The 18,897-nt window shown below is 40.7% G+C and overlaps 1 protein-coding gene across 1 annotated transcript in view; it reads right to left on the reverse strand.

Moving 5' to 3' along the window:
- Nucleotides 1-6,218: 6,218 nt before the first annotated feature.
- Nucleotides 6,219-18,897, reverse strand: part of rrn3 (RRN3 homolog, RNA polymerase I transcription factor) — a 41,546-nt gene continuing 28,867 nt past the window's right edge. Inside the window, exons 13-18 of the mRNA XM_072268833.1 lie at nt 18,652-18,782; nt 15,961-16,145; nt 15,156-15,264; nt 9,999-10,151; nt 9,362-9,449; nt 6,219-7,540 (exon numbers count right to left, since the gene is read on the reverse strand). Coding sequence (XP_072124934.1) covers nt 7,382-7,540; nt 9,362-9,449; nt 9,999-10,151; nt 15,156-15,264; nt 15,961-16,145; nt 18,652-18,782 — 825 coding nt within the window. The 3' untranslated portion in view covers nt 6,219-7,381. The remainder of the gene's footprint in view (nt 7,541-9,361; nt 9,450-9,998; nt 10,152-15,155; nt 15,265-15,960; nt 16,146-18,651; nt 18,783-18,897) is intronic.

Genomic DNA, 18,897 nt, shown 5'->3' on the forward strand with positions numbered 1-18,897 from the left:
TTAAAATCTGTGGAAATTCCTCTCAGAAGTTTTCGACCTGAAATGTTAAGAGTTGTTTCGCTCGACGGGCCACTTCCAGTATTTTGGTTGAATAACATACCAATATTTGTATAGACTTAATAGCTAATGCTATTATTTAAGATTGTAATTAGTATAATATCCAAATAATCGTTCTGCACCCCTAATTCCCGAATTCATATGAATATGCTCGCCAACTATCTACATTGAGCTAGTTACGCTATTGCAATAAATTGCAAAGAGAGCCCAGGGCAGAGACACAAGACAAAGCAGATGGAGCACGACACAAAGGAGCTTAAGGAACCCAGCGAGTCAGGCAACTCGGTGACGGGAAATGAATATTCCACGTTTTACGTCGAGACCCTTCATCCGGACTGGAAAGAACAAGGGCAGATGGCCAGATTGGACTGTGATTTTTACCAGATCTGTTTACTTAAAATGATCTGACAAACTGTAAAAATAAATGATCGAGCAAACACTTGGGGGGGGGGGTAAAAAACATCATAAATACGAGAAAATCTGCAGATGCGGGAAATCCAACTCACAAAATGCTGGAGGACCTTAACAGGTCAGGCAGCATCTACGGAAATGTAAAAATAGTCGACGTTTCGGGCCGAGACACTTCTTCAGGACTGGAAAGGATTGTGGGGGTAGGGGGAGGGGTGATCTGCTGTTCCTTTGGAGTAATCGGCTGCGTGGAGAGAGGGGGCTGCTACATGGGCAACAGCTTGCTCTGCATGCCGTACTGCCCTGGCTTGCCCATCATGTAGATAGCATGGACGACCCCGATCAACAGAGGCCTCAGTTGTCGCAAACCAAAATCTGCAACGATATTTGCGAAGGGGAAGTGGATATTATTTCTTAGAGTACAATTAAAAACATTGATATTAAATTATTAAGATTCAATTGTGTCAGATGTGAAAAGTTGATTAGTCAAAAGAAGTACTATTCTAGCGTTCAGTTTTGTATTTAATTACAAGAAGTTCCTGGTATTTGTGGGCTTCACAAACTCCATTTTAGCTCTCCAATATATCAAAGTAATGAGAAGATTTAAAAAAAAAATAAGCAGCATTTTCAACTGTGGGATAAAATTTCAAGATTCATTAATCAAAGTTTATTTATTATCAAAGAATATATAAATAATATAACCTTGAGACTGCAGTATCAAAATAGTAAGTCAAAGCAACAAGAGAATCCAGCAGAAAGCTCTTTTAACAGGAGGGAGATGTTTATAGGGAAGTTAACACTCCCAGAAAGAGATGTTGAGGCTCAGTAACTCCAGCGTTATGCTAAAATGGACCTATTAAGCCAAGAAGGCTGTTGTACTTTGTATTATAATCCATATAATTACTCAATATAAATAAAACTATTCTGTGGCAGGAAATAAAAAGATAACTTTGAAAGCACAGCTAATATGAACTTTTTATGCACATAGAGACAGAAGCAGGGAGTTTGTTTTTGTATTTTGAATGCATTCATGCATTTTGCAAACAATATTTTAAAATTCATTCTGTGGCACCTTGTTCTACAGTGAGTTTTTGTGTCTTGTTTTTTCTGCATGTCTGGACTGTGACCTCTACTCAGGGAGGGCCCATGCCATTGAAAGGATTAATTCCAGGACTGTCATTTTCACCTGGGAGGAAACAAAGTGTCCGTTATTATCAGCCTTACAAAGGTTTAAATAATTCTCGTTTGGCCAATTTCCCCCTGCTCAAGCACACCAGTTGTTTTTCTCTTGTACTGATACCCAGTGAGTGGCTGTGTCTCCATTTACCACAGTCTTCCCCTTTGCAAACCAGAGAATTTGGAATGTAGCACCAATACTTTCCCTCCCACTGTGGGAGCCTTTTCTCTGGTCCTGGGGTGCACTTGATCATCCTGTTTAGTGGTGATCCTTGGAGTAAATGTCTGTTACTCGGGTTGTACAAGGCCTGGGATACTACAATCAGCCACCCCTGTGAGGTGTAAGTTGGTGTCAATAAACGAAACTCTCGTTTTAAAAGTCCATTCACTCTTTCAATCAGCTTGGCGGTAATAAGAGTACCTGGTATGCCTAATGAATGGCCTTACTGGCAGCCCAGTCTCTCTCAGCTTGTCCAGAGAAATGAAACGTGTCATCCAATTGCATCGCTTGAGGGTCCCCATCATAACTAATTGAGTCCTGCAAACCCTATAGAGTACGGTCTTGATCAGCTTGTCAAGGAATTGTTATTAAAAAACCTGAGTAGATGTCAACAGCATAGTACCGTCTACCAGAGGTCCGATGTAATCAATCTACCGCAGCTGGACTGGACTTTTTATTGTGGTCAGTTGGCTTCTCATGAAGTTTTTTTTTAATCGTCTAATATCCCAACTTCCGTAGTCAGGTACACTGATAATGGTAAACCTCGTTGCTTAGCCCATTCAGTTGTAACCATACACGCCCAGATGACCAGCCATGTTACGTGTCTATTGTCCCAACACACGGGATTCAAGGGTGTACTCGTACTAACTGGTCCACTTTATTAATAAAGGTGGTAGACAGAGAGGAATCTTTCTGGTGGGCGTCTACATGGAAAGCAGTGGTCTTCATTCGATGGACTGTTTTCCAGATCTGTTCCCAGAGTGCCTGCCCCCACAGGGGCTTTCCCTGTACAGTATCTACAATTCCCTTTTCTGCCGCCCTGCCATTTGCCGCTGCCCAAGAGTCTGTGTATATAGGCAGCCGATCTGCTTCCGCGCTGCCGTGCAAGGTGACTGCCACCGGTTCAGTTCAGCTAGCTGGCCGGAACCGCCCTCTCCCTGCGCCGCAAAACCCTCTTCGTTCAGCGCAGCTGATGTCTACCCCTGGACACCGGCTTTCCGGGGTCTGGGGCCGTCCATAAACCAGGCATGGTGTTTATCCGCTTCAGAGAGCTGTCGGTTGGACACTCCCCATGTAAAAGGAAGGGGAGGCGTTGGGATAGGGAATTCGACCGTCTGTGTGTGTCTATCCACAGGCGTGTGGGCTACACCTGTGTGTAATTTGCCAACCCTCTCTGGACCCTTATTTGCTCGCTTTGCGATGTACCACTTTCACTTCACAACGGAGGCTTGCTCTGCTTTCTCACCCTGTTAGTAGGTCTCTCCGGGAGCGCCTACGTTATAATGCGTCTCATAATTACTCCGCTTCCCTCTCGGGGATCCGCCGTCTCCACTAACGTCCAATAGGCGTGTATCGTAGTGTAGGAGCAAATCGTGGAATGTTCACCCCGTTTTGTCTTCTCCCACCCCCCTCCATAAACTTTATACAGCGTTGTTCTGATGTACGGGTACCTGTAGCTCAAATGGCAATCGGGGTAAACAAGGGACAGGGGGCGGGGCCTGAGCCATTGTTTCCTTGGCAGCCTCGAACGCCTGTTGTTCTGCATACCACGGAAAAGTTGCTTCCCCACCCCCAGTTACTTTGTGTAGGGGTCGCAGGCAGCAGGACCGTTAGGTGTGGTATGTGCCGCCTCCAGTAGCCTAATTGCCCCGCAAACCTTTGGGTCTCTTGCTTATTTGTGGGGGTAGCCATTTCAGCCATTTTATTTCGGTTCTTTTTTCCCGGATCACTTAAGGTCCCGAGACACACTGCGTGCCCAGGCCTTCCTGACTCGGTCCCCTGTATTTTCTATGGATCCGTTCCTTATGTGGCTTACCAGCACGTCCAGGACTCCAGCTATTCCCTCCTCAGTGGGTTCCCGGAGCAGGAGGGCTGTCTGTATAATCAGGTGACAGCTTACTGGGGATGCATCGAGATCTCGAGCTATCAGACCGTGGCACAAGTTAGGGCTGTGCCCATTCTTATCAGGCAATCTGGTAAAAGTGCGTTGTCTGCTTTCCCATGTAAAGGCAAACTGGTAAGACCGTAACACATGGGCCATTCGGCCAATCGAGTCTGCTGTGCCGTTCTATTACCTTCTAAACCCCATTTTCCTGCCTTCTCCCCATAACCTTTCACACCCTGACTTCCCAAAAATCTATAAAACTCCACTTTAAGTACACTCAATGACTTGGCCTCTAGAGCCGCCTGTGGCAATGAATTCCACAGATTCACCACCCTCTGGATAACAATATTCCTCTTCTCTGTTCTAAATGGATGCCTTTCTATTCTGAGGCAGTGTCCTCTGGTCTTAGACTCTGCCACCAAAGAAAACAGCTTCTCCATATCCGCTCTATCCAGGCCTTTCAACATTCGATAGGTTTCAATGAGATTCCCTCCTTATTCTTCTAAATTCCACCAAGTACAGGCCAGATCCATCAAACGCTCCTCATATGATGTCTTTCAATCATTTCTGTGAACCTCCTCTGAACCCTCTCCAATGTCACCACATCCTCTTAGATACCAGGTCCAGGAGTGCCCACAATATTCCAAGTAAGACCTCACCAATGCATTATAAAGCCCCAGCATTACATCCTTGTTTTTATATTCTAGTCCTCTCAAAATGAATTCTAAAATTGCATTTGCCTTTCTCACCATCGACTCAACTTGCAAGTTAACCTTCAGGGAATCCTGCTCAAGGTCTCCCAAGTCTCTTTGCACTTTGGGTTTTTGAATTTTCTCTGTTTAGAAAATAGTCTCCACTTTTATTCCTTCTACCAAAGTGCATGACCACACACTTCCTGACACTATTCCATCTGCCAGTTCTATGCCCATTCTCCTAATCTGTGCAAGTTCTTCTGCAGACTCCCTGCTTCCTCAACACAACCTGCCCCTCCACGTATCTTCGTACTGTTCACAAGCTTGGCCACAAAGCCATCAATTCCGTCATCCAAATCATTGACATACAAAATAAAAAGAACAGTCCCAACCCACGTCCCTGTGAAACACTAGTCTCCGGCAGCCAACCAGGAGAGGCTCCCTTTATTCCCAATCTTTGCCTCCTGCCAATCAGCCAATGCTCCCAGTCCTGATGAAGGGTCTCGGCCCAAAACATCGACTGTACTTCTTCCTATAGATGCCGCCTGGCCTGCTGCATTCTACCAGCATTTTGTGTGTGTTGAATGCTCCATCCATGCTAGTATCTTTCCTGTAACACCATGGACTCTTTATCTTTGAAAATCCAACTGATCTTGTGACTCTGATGACAGGGGAATGGAGAAGAATGTGTTGGCCAGATCTATTAGAGCATACCATTTCTTGTCTTCCTGTGATATCATTTCCAAAGTCACTATGTCCAGGGCAGCAGCAGTTAATGGAGGTTCATATTTATTTAGCTGGTGATAATCAACCGCCATCCTTCAGCTGCAGCCTGATTACTAATACTATCATCCACTAAGAGCTGATCTGCAGAATGCCAACAAACCTTCATGCAGCCTTTTCCCTCCCCTCTCAATAAAGCTGCACCTTCTCGACATACCATAAGACCATAAGATATAGGAGAAGTAGACCATTTGGCCCATCGACTCTGCTCCGCCAGCTTGTCTGTATCTTTAACTCTAGCACTAACACTAGTCCTAACAGTGGATTCTTTTTTTCTCTCTCTCTTTCTCTCGCACACACCCTTAAAGACTACTTGTATTAGTACATTCCCATGTATTCCCAAGTATTTACTGCCTACACCAGCACAATGATCTCACAGCGCAATGTTTTCACTATTATGGCTGTAGACGTACTCCTTTCTCAAAACATTACTGTAGACTGGTTCTCTTGTACTTTCTCAAAACAATCCCATTCTAAGCCAATCACAAACAAGAGAAAATCTGCAGATGCTGGAAATCCAAGCAACACACACACACACACACACACACACACACACACAATGCTGGAGGAACTCAGCATGCCAGGCAGCATCTATGGGAAAAAGTACAGTCTTTCTCGGCCCGAAATGTCGACTGTACTTTTTTCTATTTTGTCTTACAGAATTCCATTTTATTTTAGCATATACCAAGGAGGAATCACATTTAACTCTTTCCTTACAGCAGGCTGTTTTAAAAAGCAAGTTGGCACTGTATATAATATGGTCACTTTACACCAAACTCAGTAAACAAGACACCTTATTGCTTTTAACTGGTACCTTTCAAAGTATTAGATATTAGAAGGCTAAGTATAAAATAACAGATGAATGGGTAGATTGGATGCAATATCACAGGCATACATTAAATTCTAAAATTGATTCAAACATCTGAACAAAAGTAGAAAATGCAGGAAAACTATTATAGATGCTATAAACAATTGAATAATGAATTAGTCACTCAAATCCAAGAGAATGCAAAATTTAATCAGATATCTACAATTTGAACCTTTGAAAACTGAAGATTTTTTTTTACAAAACAAGTATCTGCCTGGTATAAATGAATGACAACAAAATGAACAGGATACACTTTACTGAGGTGGTGCAAACCATAAAGGTTAAATTATTCTGGCATCAAAATACACAAAGAAATAACAAGTTTTGCCATTCTTGGATGTTCTGAAACATGAGTAAGATCTCCATTCACTGTCATCACATCATGACTAAAGTGTAACCCAAACTGAATACCAGACATTAGTTTAGCAGCAGTTAACTAAGATAGCAATAATTTAAAGCCAGACAGATAAAAAAGATCACTACATTTTACAGTTGGTAATCTACTTCCAGTTTTTGCTACAATTCAGACAGGAAAATAATTCTCAATGCATTTTGCAAAGATTCCAACTTTAAAATTGAGAATTCTGGAAAGAGCAACTTCTGAATATTGGGCTTTGAAGTTTCATCTAGAGTTGATGAATTTGTTAATTTTCAAAACAACTATTGTTCTTAATTAGATTTCCAGCATTCAAATTTTTCCTTTTTACTTCTATGAACGAATTGTACTTCTAATCAGCTGCTTAGTTTAAAATAGCCAAATCGAGTAGATGAATAGCTACGAGAAAACAAAGGGTAATAAAATGGAGATTGGTTTTGCTTCCCTGCATCCAATCTCTCCCACTCTTCCCAAAATCGCAAAGAGAAAAGTATTTCAAACATTAACAATCCTGTCATAATTAGAGTAAATCAGCCACAGGGATTGCAGTTTAAACACTACTATTTGGAAACTGCCATCATTGGTTCTACATATATTCCTGGACTTCCCTAATCCGGAAAGAAAATAAATTTGAACCCCCAACTTGAGAATCAAACAACTTCCAAACCAAAGATAATTTTTAAAAAAAGACAAATTGTTTTAAAATATAGTAAACATGTACAAATTACTATGTACACAAATATACAAAATATACACAATTGATGAATTAATGAATATTTGCATAGTAAAACAAAATAAAAATAGTCTAGACAAAAGCCAACTTCTATTTATGAAAATTATAAACAAGTTCCTATATGGATACTCCTCCATTTTATTTCTATGAAGCCATATCTGAAAATTTGTATATTTATCTCATTTATAGTTGTTCAGAGCTGATGCAGTGGAAAGTAACAGGAGAACCCATGCTGTTAGGACTTTGCACATTGGACTCAAAAGAATTTGGTATGATCCCAAAAGTCTCACTGTGCAACGACTCTCCTTTTAAGAAATCATCCTCTTCATCTTCAGCAGAATCCTATAAATTGATAGTCAGGGAAAAACTATTAAATACTTGAAAATCAGACCAATACAAAACAGATTCACATTTTACATTAAACAATAAATTATCCTTTGTTCAATTTAGCTTTTCCAAAGTTCTTCATCTCTAGAACAACCATCTTGAGCATTATAATCTCCAGTCAAGTAAATAGGTTGCCCGTCTTTAGGTTAAAAGTAGCTCCTAGTTGAAGTGAAAGATAACAACTATCATTTTCTTTAAGTGTAACCACCTTAGTCCTTACCTTATGAGATTCAATACTGATGTGCCCCGAAATATAAATAGCAACATTTCTTGAACATATTCTGACTGCCTAGCAGTTGCACCTGTTGACATTTAAGCATGTCAGCCCTTAGCAATAACTTGGGAAAAAAGGGATTTCGTTAAATATTTTCTTTAACAGTTCCTAGGATGCATATGGTGTTCGAAGAAAACAAAACCAAAGTAATGGCAGGTAGGGAATGTTATTTTACTTAACATACAATCACCACTTGCAAACAGGCCATCTGGCCCATAACGTCAACAAATAGACACACACCTGTATACCATCTTCCAGCACTTGGCCAGTAACGTTCTATGCCTAAGGCTTATCTGGACAATTCTTAAATGCTATTAGTGAGTCTGCTTCCACCACTCTCTCAGGTAGTGCATTTCACATTATCACCATTCTCTGGCAAAAAATATCCCTTCTAAATCTCTTACCCCAAATTTATATTTTCTAGATTTCTCTACCTCTGACATAGTGATAAATTTACTGCAATTTATCCTATCTACACCTTTTTCCTCAATTATATCCCCTTTTAATCTCTTCCATTCTGGGGAAAACCGATCTAGATTCCCTAGTCTCTCTTCATAACTGTGTAACACACCATCCCAGGCCACATTCTGGTCAATCTCCTCTGCACCCTCTCCAGTACTATCACATCTTCCCATCGTGATGATCTGAATTATGTTAGAGTGATTTTTGGGTTTGGACAGATACATTTAGCAATTGACTTTGGCTACCAGGCTTCACATCTGAATATGTATTGTGGATTTAATTTGGAGTACAGCTCTGAACAATAGGTTCCTAAAGGCAGTGAAACCCAGACCAGACAATGCTGATTAAAATTGTCCTTTGATGTTTGGCACATAAAATATCCGGCCCCATGTTGGGCCAGCCAGACCTTTTGACCGAAAACGTCTCCGTATGATGCCTGCTATACCTTGTTTTGTCGAATAAGGAAGAAGCTTTGTATCTACCAGTAATTTTTTTCATTCACACAACAAGAAATTGTATGCAGCTAAGTTTTCACCAGTTTAATAAAATTATATAATCTCCTTACTTTTAAACTCCTGATTAATTCTTACTTAAATTTAATAAAGTAATGGTTCAAAGAATATCAATATGAGTTAGAGTTTAACTCCTATAGTTATTGAACAATACTATAGTATCTTTCAATCTAGTACATTTAGTACTAAAGGGAAATTGTTATCTGGTGTTTCTTTGCTCATACTTTCTAGTGATACAGAGTTCAGTGGAAACTTATCAGCTGAGCTCTGAGCCTTTTGTTTAATAACCACCAGAACAGTGGTCTTTTCATCATCACAACTGTTCAAATGGCTGCTATCTGCTGGATAAGTCTCTCATGGGCGAATTTTTCTTTGCAAAAAGAGAAATAATGGATTGCTATTTACATACAGAATAAAAGTCTATGAATACGCACTCATGAAAAACAAGCCAATACAGTAAAATATTCTCCCACTAAGTGTTATTGCACTGCAGTAAAAATATATTCTGTTGGTATCGGATCTACCCACCTGCTTTGTGATTTTCTGTGAAACCTGAATATCCTGAAAGCTTAAATCCTCCCAGACCTGATAAATACCTTCAAAGGTTTTCTTAGATCTGTCAGATAAAAAAAAACTGTCATCTGTACTCAAGTAATAATGAAACAAATCATACACATGTTGAATCATTATGACTTCTGTATATTTCAAGTAAAAGATAACAAATACACTTTGGCAGTGCATAAGTTACTAATATTGTTTTAATAAAGTACAAATTGTTGATACTAATTCAAGGGGAAGGAAATGGGAAGAAACCTGTGGCTCTCAGAAACAAAGATGTGAAATATTAAACAGCTGAAAAGGGCATTTTCAAAGTGAAATCACATAGATTCAAAAACATAGAAAGCAGGGAAATACATTGTTCTCCTCCAGTAGTCTGTATCACACCTGCTGTTAAGCTCCATGACATTCCTCCCATCTGCCCTACATTTCTTCAACTTTCAGTCTCTTTCTATTCCATTTTCTCCTACTATTATTACCTAGTTTCCTTTTTCATGTATCCATATCAGCCTCAACAAATGTGAACAAATTCCATTTCCTATTTTTACTAAAGCAATTCACCCTTATTTCATTTCAGATTTAACATCAAATACTGATGTTCACAAACCTTTTAAGAATATAAGGATCAAAGGGAAAGAAGCAATCCAGCGGATTAGTGCAAACCTGCACCAAGTCACCTCCAACACCACTCCTGACAATTGGTATGAGCTGTCGATTGTTTCGTTCAATAATTGTGTAGCAGAAGACTAACTGATACTTCCTGCAATAAAAATATTGGATTAACTTGGTTAGATATTGCTCTCGCTTAATTTACGCATATATCAATTGGCCTTAAAATATTTTAACACAACTTGACCCAATGAATGATGTCACATCGTGGAAAGCCCCCACTCCCCTGAGGAACAGGCACCATCCAGCCACAGTCAAGGTGAGGAGGATCCTAGCCAGGGTAAATCCACGCAAAACTGCAGGGCCGAACAATGTACCTGGTCAGATACTGAGGGATTATGTAGCCTAACTAACAGAAGTCTTAACAGACATCTTTAATAACTCTTTGCAATAGTCCACTGTCCCTGCAGACTTTAAGGCAGCCACCATCATTTGGTGCTCAAGACAGCGACAGTGACTGGTCGAAATGATCACTGTCCTGTGGCACTGACCTCAACAATTATGAAGTGCTTTCAGTGGCCGGTAATGGATTGTATAAAATGTTTTAAGTAAATTTGTTATCAAAGTGCGCTAATGTCACCATATACAACTCTGAGATTCATTTTCTTGTGGGCATTCACGGTAAACTGGTCTGAGAAGTGGCAGATGGAGTTCAACCCAGATAAGTGTGACGTGGTTCATCTTGGTAGGTCAAATATGATGGCAGAATATAGTATTATCTATCCTCTGAAGCAGGTAGGTACTTTAGAATACTGAAGTAAGAGGTTAAAGATATCAGTGAACACTCCAGCCAGTTGATCAGCATGGGTCTTTAGTACTCGGCCAGGTACTCCACCTGGGCCGAATGCTTTCTGTGGGTTCACCCTCCTTTCACGTCAGCCCCAGAGGCTGAAATCACGGGGTCATTGAGGGCTGTGGGAGTTCGTGAAGGTGCCTCCACATTTTGACAGTCAAGCTAGCATAAAAGGCATTGAACTCATCTGGGACCAAAACCTTGTTGTCGTCTATGTCACTTGGTGTTACTTTGTAGGAGATGATAGCATTCAAGCCATCAAGCATCCTTTAGTGATTCAGGTTTGGTCTGGAATTTCTGAAGGTTGTACATGGACCTCTTGTACTTTACTTGGTCACCAGGCATGAATGTCACCGATCTGGCCCTCAGCAGATTGCTGATCTCATGGCTTATCTGGGGCTTCTGGTTAGGGGAGACTCTGAATGATGTTGTGGGAACACACTCATCTACAACTGTTTTTATAAAGGCCATGACAACTGTTGTGCATTGGTTCAAGCCCTCTGAGTCCTTGAACACAGCCCACTCCACCAACTCGAAGCAATTCCACTGCCGCTAGTCTGCCTAAAGAGCAAGCAGAGATGCAGACAGAAGGACAGCCAGATGATCAGATCTCCCACAATGCGGTCTAGGGATGGAACGGTAGGCACTGCAAATCATAGTTAACAGTGGCTAAGTGTGTTGGGATCCTTTGTGCTGTAGATGACTTGTTGATGATAATTGGGCAGAGATTTCTTCAAACAAGCCTGAGTGAAGATTCTGGCAATGAATTGAAAGGTGTCAGGATAGGCTGTTTCTTGTTTGCTGACTCGACTCTCAGTACCTCAAATATGGTCAGGATCATGGAAGAGAACTCTCCTGGTAAGTACAACAGTCAGCACTTAAATCATTAGATGTTCAAGGCCGGAGGGAGGGTGGGGGGTTGAACCAGAGTGTGACAGACCGATTATTGCTTTCAGAGATTCGTGTAGCCAATGCACATTTCCAACAATAAAAGTCAAATCCATGTCAAATATCTTTTTCATTTTTCCTGATTATATTAAATAATTTAACTTTGTTTTTAATTGAATGTTAATATTTCTTGAATGCTGCTATCAAAAAGGCCAAATCTCCTAAAAAGCTGGAGAGTACAAAAACATGTTTTGTTTGCTGTCGGATCTTCTTTCTGCAGCTCTGTGGGCAATGTTCATTCTGGGTCACTACATCCCGGCAGGTAGGACCTCAACATTTAGGATCAAAATGATAATTACCAACCATAAACACTAGCAGATCCAAAGAAACATCAGGACATGGATCAGCAAAAAGCATGGTCTGACTTGCCACTGCAGTTAATTCTGGCTGTCTCTGGTTTAAATTGCTCATAGTAGTCCAAGACATGATTTAACCTCGGTCATCAATTACAACAAAAAACAGAAGTTGGATGAATTTCTTTTACCTGTTTTTCTACTTAAGCAGTAACAGAGATTTTGTTGTATGGACATTTTCAGTATTCTCTGGGCTCAATGGTGGTAAAACATACACTGACTATTGTAATTATGTAAATTATCATGACTTCACACTAAATGGAAAGCTTATTGGAAAAATCTTGATGGTGTTCTCTGAAACTTTCAATTACTTGATTAATAGAAGAAAAATTATGACATTATATCCAATTTTATCATGAGACAACCTGCCAAAATATCACCAGCACCAGTGTATCTGGAATTCTCTAATCCCAACCAAAGGTGACGTTACAACACACTCTCAATGGTGCTGATGCTGCTTATGTAGATCTGTAATGCTGAAATCGTAATTATTTTTGAGGCATTCACATTATACATACCATATGTTTATTTAGTGATAAACAAAGAGATTTCAGATATTGCTTTAGGGTTAACTTTACAACCGCAAACACGAGGAAATCTGCAGATGCTGGAATTTCAAGCAACACACACAAAAACTGCTGGTGAACGCAGCAGGCCAGGCAGCATCTATAGGAAGAGGTACAGTCGACGTTTCGGGCCGAGACCCTTCGTCAGGACTAACTGAAAGAAGAGATAGTAAGATATTTGAAAGTGGGAGGGGGACAGGGAGATCCGAAATGATAGGAAAAGACAGGAGGGGGAGGGATGGAGCTAAGAGCTGGAAAGTTGATTGGCAAAAGGGATATGAGGCTGGAGAAGGGAGAGGATCATGGGACGGGAGGCCTAGGGAGAAAGAAAGGAGGAGCGGGGAAGTCCAGAGGATGGGCAAGGAGTATAGTGAGAGGGACAGAGGAAGAAAGAGAGAGAGAGAGAGAGAGAGAGAAAAAAATTAATAATAAATAAATAACGGATGGGGTACGAGGGGGAGGTGGGGCATTAACGGAAGTTAGAGAAGTCAATGTTCATGCCAGCAGGTTGGAGGCTACCCAGACGGAATATAAGGTGTTGTTCCTCCAACCTGAGTGTGGCTTCATCTTGACAGTAGAGGGGACTCTAGCACCGCTCTGCTCCGTCTAGCAGAATTAGTCCTTACTCTTAATTTCTCCTTTGGCTCCAAACTAAAGGTGCAGCCATGGGCACCCATATGGGTCCCAGCTATGCCTGACTTTTTGTTGGCTTTGTGGAACAATCCATGTTCCAAGCCTATACTGGTATCTGTCCCCCACTTTTCCTTCGCTACATCGACGACTGCATTGGCGCTGCTTCCTGCACGCATGCTGAGCTCGTTGACTTCATTAACTTTGCCTCCAACTTTCAACCTGCCCTCAAGTTTACCCGGTCCATTTCCGATACTTCCCTCCCCTTTCCTGATATTTCTGTCTATCTCTGGAGACAGCTTATCTACTGATGTCTACTATAAGCCTACCGACTCTCACAGCTATCTGGACTATTCCTCTTCTCACCCTGTTTCTTGCAAAAATGCCATCCCCTTCTCGCGATTCCTCCGTCTCCGCCGCATCTGCTCTCAGGATGAGGCTTTTCATTCCAGGACGAAGGAGATGTCCTCCTTTTTTAAAGAAAGGGGCTTCCCTTCCTCCACTATCAACTCTGCTCTTAAACGCATCTCCCCCATTTCACGCACATCCGCTCTCACCCCATTCTCCCGCCACCCCACTAGGGATAGGGTTCCTCTTGTCCTCACCTACCACCCCACCAGCCTCCGGGTCCAACATATAATTCTCCGTAACATCTGCCACCTCCAACAGGATCTCACCATTAAGCACATCTTTCCCTCCCCCCACCCCCCACTTCCCGCAGGGATCGCTCCCTACGCTACTCCCTTGTCCATTCGTCCCCCCCATCCCTTCCCACCAATTTCCCTCCCAGCACTTATCTCTGTAAGCAGAACAAGTGCTACACATACCCTTACACTCCCTCACCACTATTCAGGGCCCCAGACAGTCCTTCCGGGTGAGGCGACACTTCACCTGTGAGTCGGCTGGGGTGATATACTGCGTCTGGTGCTCCTGATGCGGCCTTCTATATATTGGCGAGACCCGGCGCAGGCTGAGAGACTGTTTCCCTGAACACCTACGCTCTGTCTGCCAGAGAAAGCAGGATCTCCCAGTGGCCACACATTTTAATTCCACATCCCATTCCCATTCTGACATGTCTATCCACGGCCTCCTCTACTGTAAAGATGAAACTACACTCAGGTTAGAGGAACACCACCTTATATTCCATCTGGGTAGCCTCCAACCTGATGGTATGAACATTGACTTCTCAAACTTCCATTGATGCCCCACCTCCCGCTCGTACCCCATCCCTTATTTATTTTATTATTATTATTAATTTTTTTTTCTCTCTCTCTCTCTCCTTTTTCTCCCTCTGTCTCTCTCACTATACTCTTTGCCCTTCCTCTGGGCTTCCCCCCTCCTCCTTCCTTTCTCCCTGGGCCTCCTGTCCCATGATCCTCTCATATCCCTTTTGCCTATCACCTGTCCAGCTCTTGGCTCCACCACCCCCCCCCCCCGTCTTCTCCTACCATTTTGGATCTCCCCCTCCCACTTCCAAATCTCTTACTATCTCTTCTTCCAGTTAGTCCTGACGAAGAGACTCAGCCCGAAACGTCGACTGTACCTCTTCCTAGAGATGCTGCCTGGCCTGCTGCGTTCACCAGCATTTTTTGTGTGTGCTGCTTTAACTTTACAATGTGTTATATTAATCACTTTTTCCAAGGCTTTTGCTTTTGATGTTATTTTTATACAAGCTGTTTGAGTATCAGGGGTCCCTATCTATAAATACTTAAATACATTACACAATTCAGATATGGAATGCAATGTCAAGCAGTCTTTGTACTTGGCTCCAAGATATTATATTACCAATATCCAATACTACTCACCTAGTAATAGCAGCGAACAAGTTGACAACAGAAGGTAAACAAACTTTCAGTGGGTTCAGTTGGCACATTACTATACGTTCAAAATTTAGATTTTGTAAGTATGTCAAACCTGTACAGAAAGGCAAATAAATATGTAAATATTTAATTTCAAAGCTACTTTAGCATTCATTTTACAATGCAAAATTAATGACATCCTTAAAAGGGCTTCAACAGAAATTAAATAAAACATGCATAATACTTTAAGTTCTCAGTCTTTTTATTGACTGTACCAATGTTATGCAACAGCTGTCCACTGATGGTTGTGTATATAAAGTCAGTACTGACTGGATCTCTCTGCCTTTCTGCTGGGCTCAAAGCAGTATACCATTTATTTATAACAGCAGCCCAAGCCAAACTACATTGTCAATATCTGACACCACTGTAAATACATTCCACTGTATTTTCTATCATTCTCAAGTGAGTGGATCAATTGGCTGTGGACCCTTACAAGGTTTCACTTGTTCTATTCAAACAAAAAACAGCAATAAATGATGATTCTGATTTCCCCTCCCTTAATATGACACAGCAAAGGAAATAGAATGTTTGACATTCAAAGAGTAACATTATCCATACAGCAACATTACTGGGACAAACTACGCTCTGGAAACATGCAAGTGTAAATCTGTTTTATACCGCTGTGGCGTGCAATGCTCATTATTCCTGCCACTTCATTCGTGCTGTATTTTCCATTTTGACCATGTATTTTAGATAATAACCTGCACTCTTTCAAATGATTATCAAATTTACTACCAAACTAATCAGTTACCTTTCTTCAGATTTCCATCCAGTAACTGTTTGCAATGGAATATGAAGATGTAAAACACAGCTTGGCAAGCAGAGTAGAATGACCCATGGAGAGCCACGTCACAATAACCCTTTGTTCCAGCATCTTGGCTGTCAATATAGTGGTGTAACCAGGGGACCAGCAGATCCAAACAAGCCTTCACAGTGCTAATCAAGAAAATGAAATCTTACTCAATACATTAGTTCTTTATTGGTGCATAAAAGACAATAAGAATTTAATTATCGTGTATTTACTTCCAATTAATTCAAATGCTCTAGCTACCAATTACATTACTTCATAATTTAAAAAAAAACTTATTCCATTACTTGCATCTTTATTTTGGAATTAGAGTAGTTCAATCAATCGCAAGTATTTATACTGCAATGTGATAATTACTGCACGACAACCAATCTGGCTCTAAAATTATGGAAGACAGTGACCAATCAAGATTTAAACAAAAAATATATCGTCCTTTATCTTTCAACTCCCTTCCATGGACCTCAAGAACTTCAGTAGGATTAGCACGAGTAGAACATAAAGCAGTTCAAACCTGCTCTCCCAATATCACCTTCACCAAAGTCCCCATGACCAGATATTTCTGGACAGCAAGAGTATTGACCTCAATGCTAAACTGACTGCACATAATGACATTCTGGAACACAGAAACTCAAAAATTCACAGCTCTCTGGACAGGGAAACCCAAAGATCCACATCTCCATGACAGAAGAGGCTTCTCTTTGGCCTTCCTTACCCTAAGATTATTCCCAACAGCAAACATCCCTTAGCATATACTCTGTTAATTCCCACAGGATCCTGAAGCTTTCCAAAAGATCTCCTCTCAATGCTTTGAATGTACTGATCAATCTATTCAATATTTAAGGCAACCCAATAAGACATGGTTTTTCCCAGGTGCTTCAGTTTCCTCCCACAGTCCAAAGACGTATCGGGTAGATTAATTGGTCATTGTAAATTGTGCCATGATTAGGGTAGGGTTAATCGGATTTGTTGGGGGTTGCTGGGGCCACCTGGCTTGAAGGGCCAGAAGGGCCTACTCCACACTGTATCGCTAATTAATTAAAGATAAAATCATAACTACACTACCCTGAACTCCTCTGCGTTACCTTCAGAGAATGAACAAAGCACTCAGAACCGAGCAACACTCACGTGCAGTCTCAACGAGTATCTATGTAGCAACTCTTGCTTTCTTTTAACCTCCCTCCTTGTAACAGAGGCAAAATTTCTCACTTGCTTTCCTATTTATTTACCTGCACACTAAATTTGTTTCTTTTACAAGCTTAATCCATCTTTTTCCCCCTACACATTATTTTACTTATGCAAATCTATTATTTTAATTACTTAATAATTAACGTTGTTCAGTAAGGATACTTCAACCTGATGGTTCGAAAAGCTTCCTACTCTGGAAACCTTTTGGAGAGACATTTTTAATATTATCTCCAAGGTATTGAATATAGACATCTCTCCTCACCCTATTACTGCTATCTTTGGACTACCTAAAATTTCCAGTAATCTTTCTCCTTCAGCCCGTAGAATGATTGCATTTCTTACTTTAATGGCGAAAAGATGTATCTTACAACATTGGAAAGAGCTTAATGCTCCAACTACCTTTTTTTGGTTTTCTCATACGATATTATGCTTGAATTTGGAGAAAATTAGAAGCAATCTTTATGATTCCTCACTTAAATTTGAACAGACCTGGAGATCTTTTATTCAATATTTTCATTTAATGTAATTTTTTTTCTCCTCTTTTTCTGCTCCATATTTATATACCCTTCTTGTTTTTTTTTACTGTTTTTAATGGAGGTCGGGACTGAGGACGTGATTTTATGTTTTTTAACTCTGCTTGGTTCCAAGTTAGCCCATTGCTTTGCTTTGCTTTTAGTTAGTTGCACGGTGGTTTTTTTTGGGGTTTTTTTTCCTTTTCTCTATTGATATATATATATAAAAATTAGTATACTATTATGTTACCTTATTATGTTATGTTTAAATTACATTGTTTGTATCATTTTTTTTGTATTAATACCTCCTGTTATTTTATTATATTCTAACAGTGTATTAGTGCCTATATGGCTTACCTTTTTGTATACTTATTCAATAAAAAGATTTAAAAAGGAAAAGCTTCACTGCTCTTTGTAGTTGGTTCATTATTGTTACATGTACTGAGATACAGTGGAAAATATGGTTTTGCATGCTATCCATACAGATCATTTCACCAGATCGGTACATTAGGGAAAAGCAATAACAGAATGCAGAATATAGTGTTACAGTTACAGAGAAGGTGCAGAATAGGCAGGCAATAAGGTGCAAGGTCATGACGAGGTAGCCTTTGTCCTTTTTCCATGCTAAAAATTCCCTGTAGAGACAACAGTGCTGGAAAAGATGCTGGGAGGGGAAATATTAGGCTCAGGACAGTCTATGGCTAACTGTGGCAAGTTGAACAATCAGTGCTGATTCTACACACCTGAAAGGGCATTCTAGGACATAAAGACATCATCCAACAATATTGCTCATTGTTAATGTGCCAGTCTTCACATGCAAAATTAAAACTTATAACTGAATCACAATCATGAACTGAGCTGCCCACATGATGAGTTTGGCATCTGATTGCATTATAATTTTATTATAACACACCATACAGTGAAACAGTTCACTTACGCCAGAGGAATATACGATGCTCTGGCCAGAAAACTTCCAATATAACTTGCAGCTGTTTGTCTCATTACTGCAGGATTATTCGGATTCTGAAGCATCTTCCAAAGATGTTCCAGGAAAGCCTCTGCCAGTCCCTGAAAAATTGCAACAAGGTAACAATCAGCACCTTATTCCTAATGTTATGATCTAATTTAAAGCATTTAAAACCATTTCCTACTATAATATTGTTATTTGTAGGCCTCCTGCAAT

Source organism: Mobula birostris, chromosome 9 (genome assembly GCF_030028105.1).
Source record: "Mobula birostris isolate sMobBir1 chromosome 9, sMobBir1.hap1, whole genome shotgun sequence".
In the NCBI taxonomy this organism is placed as follows: Eukaryota; Metazoa; Chordata; class Chondrichthyes; order Myliobatiformes; family Myliobatidae; genus Mobula; species Mobula birostris.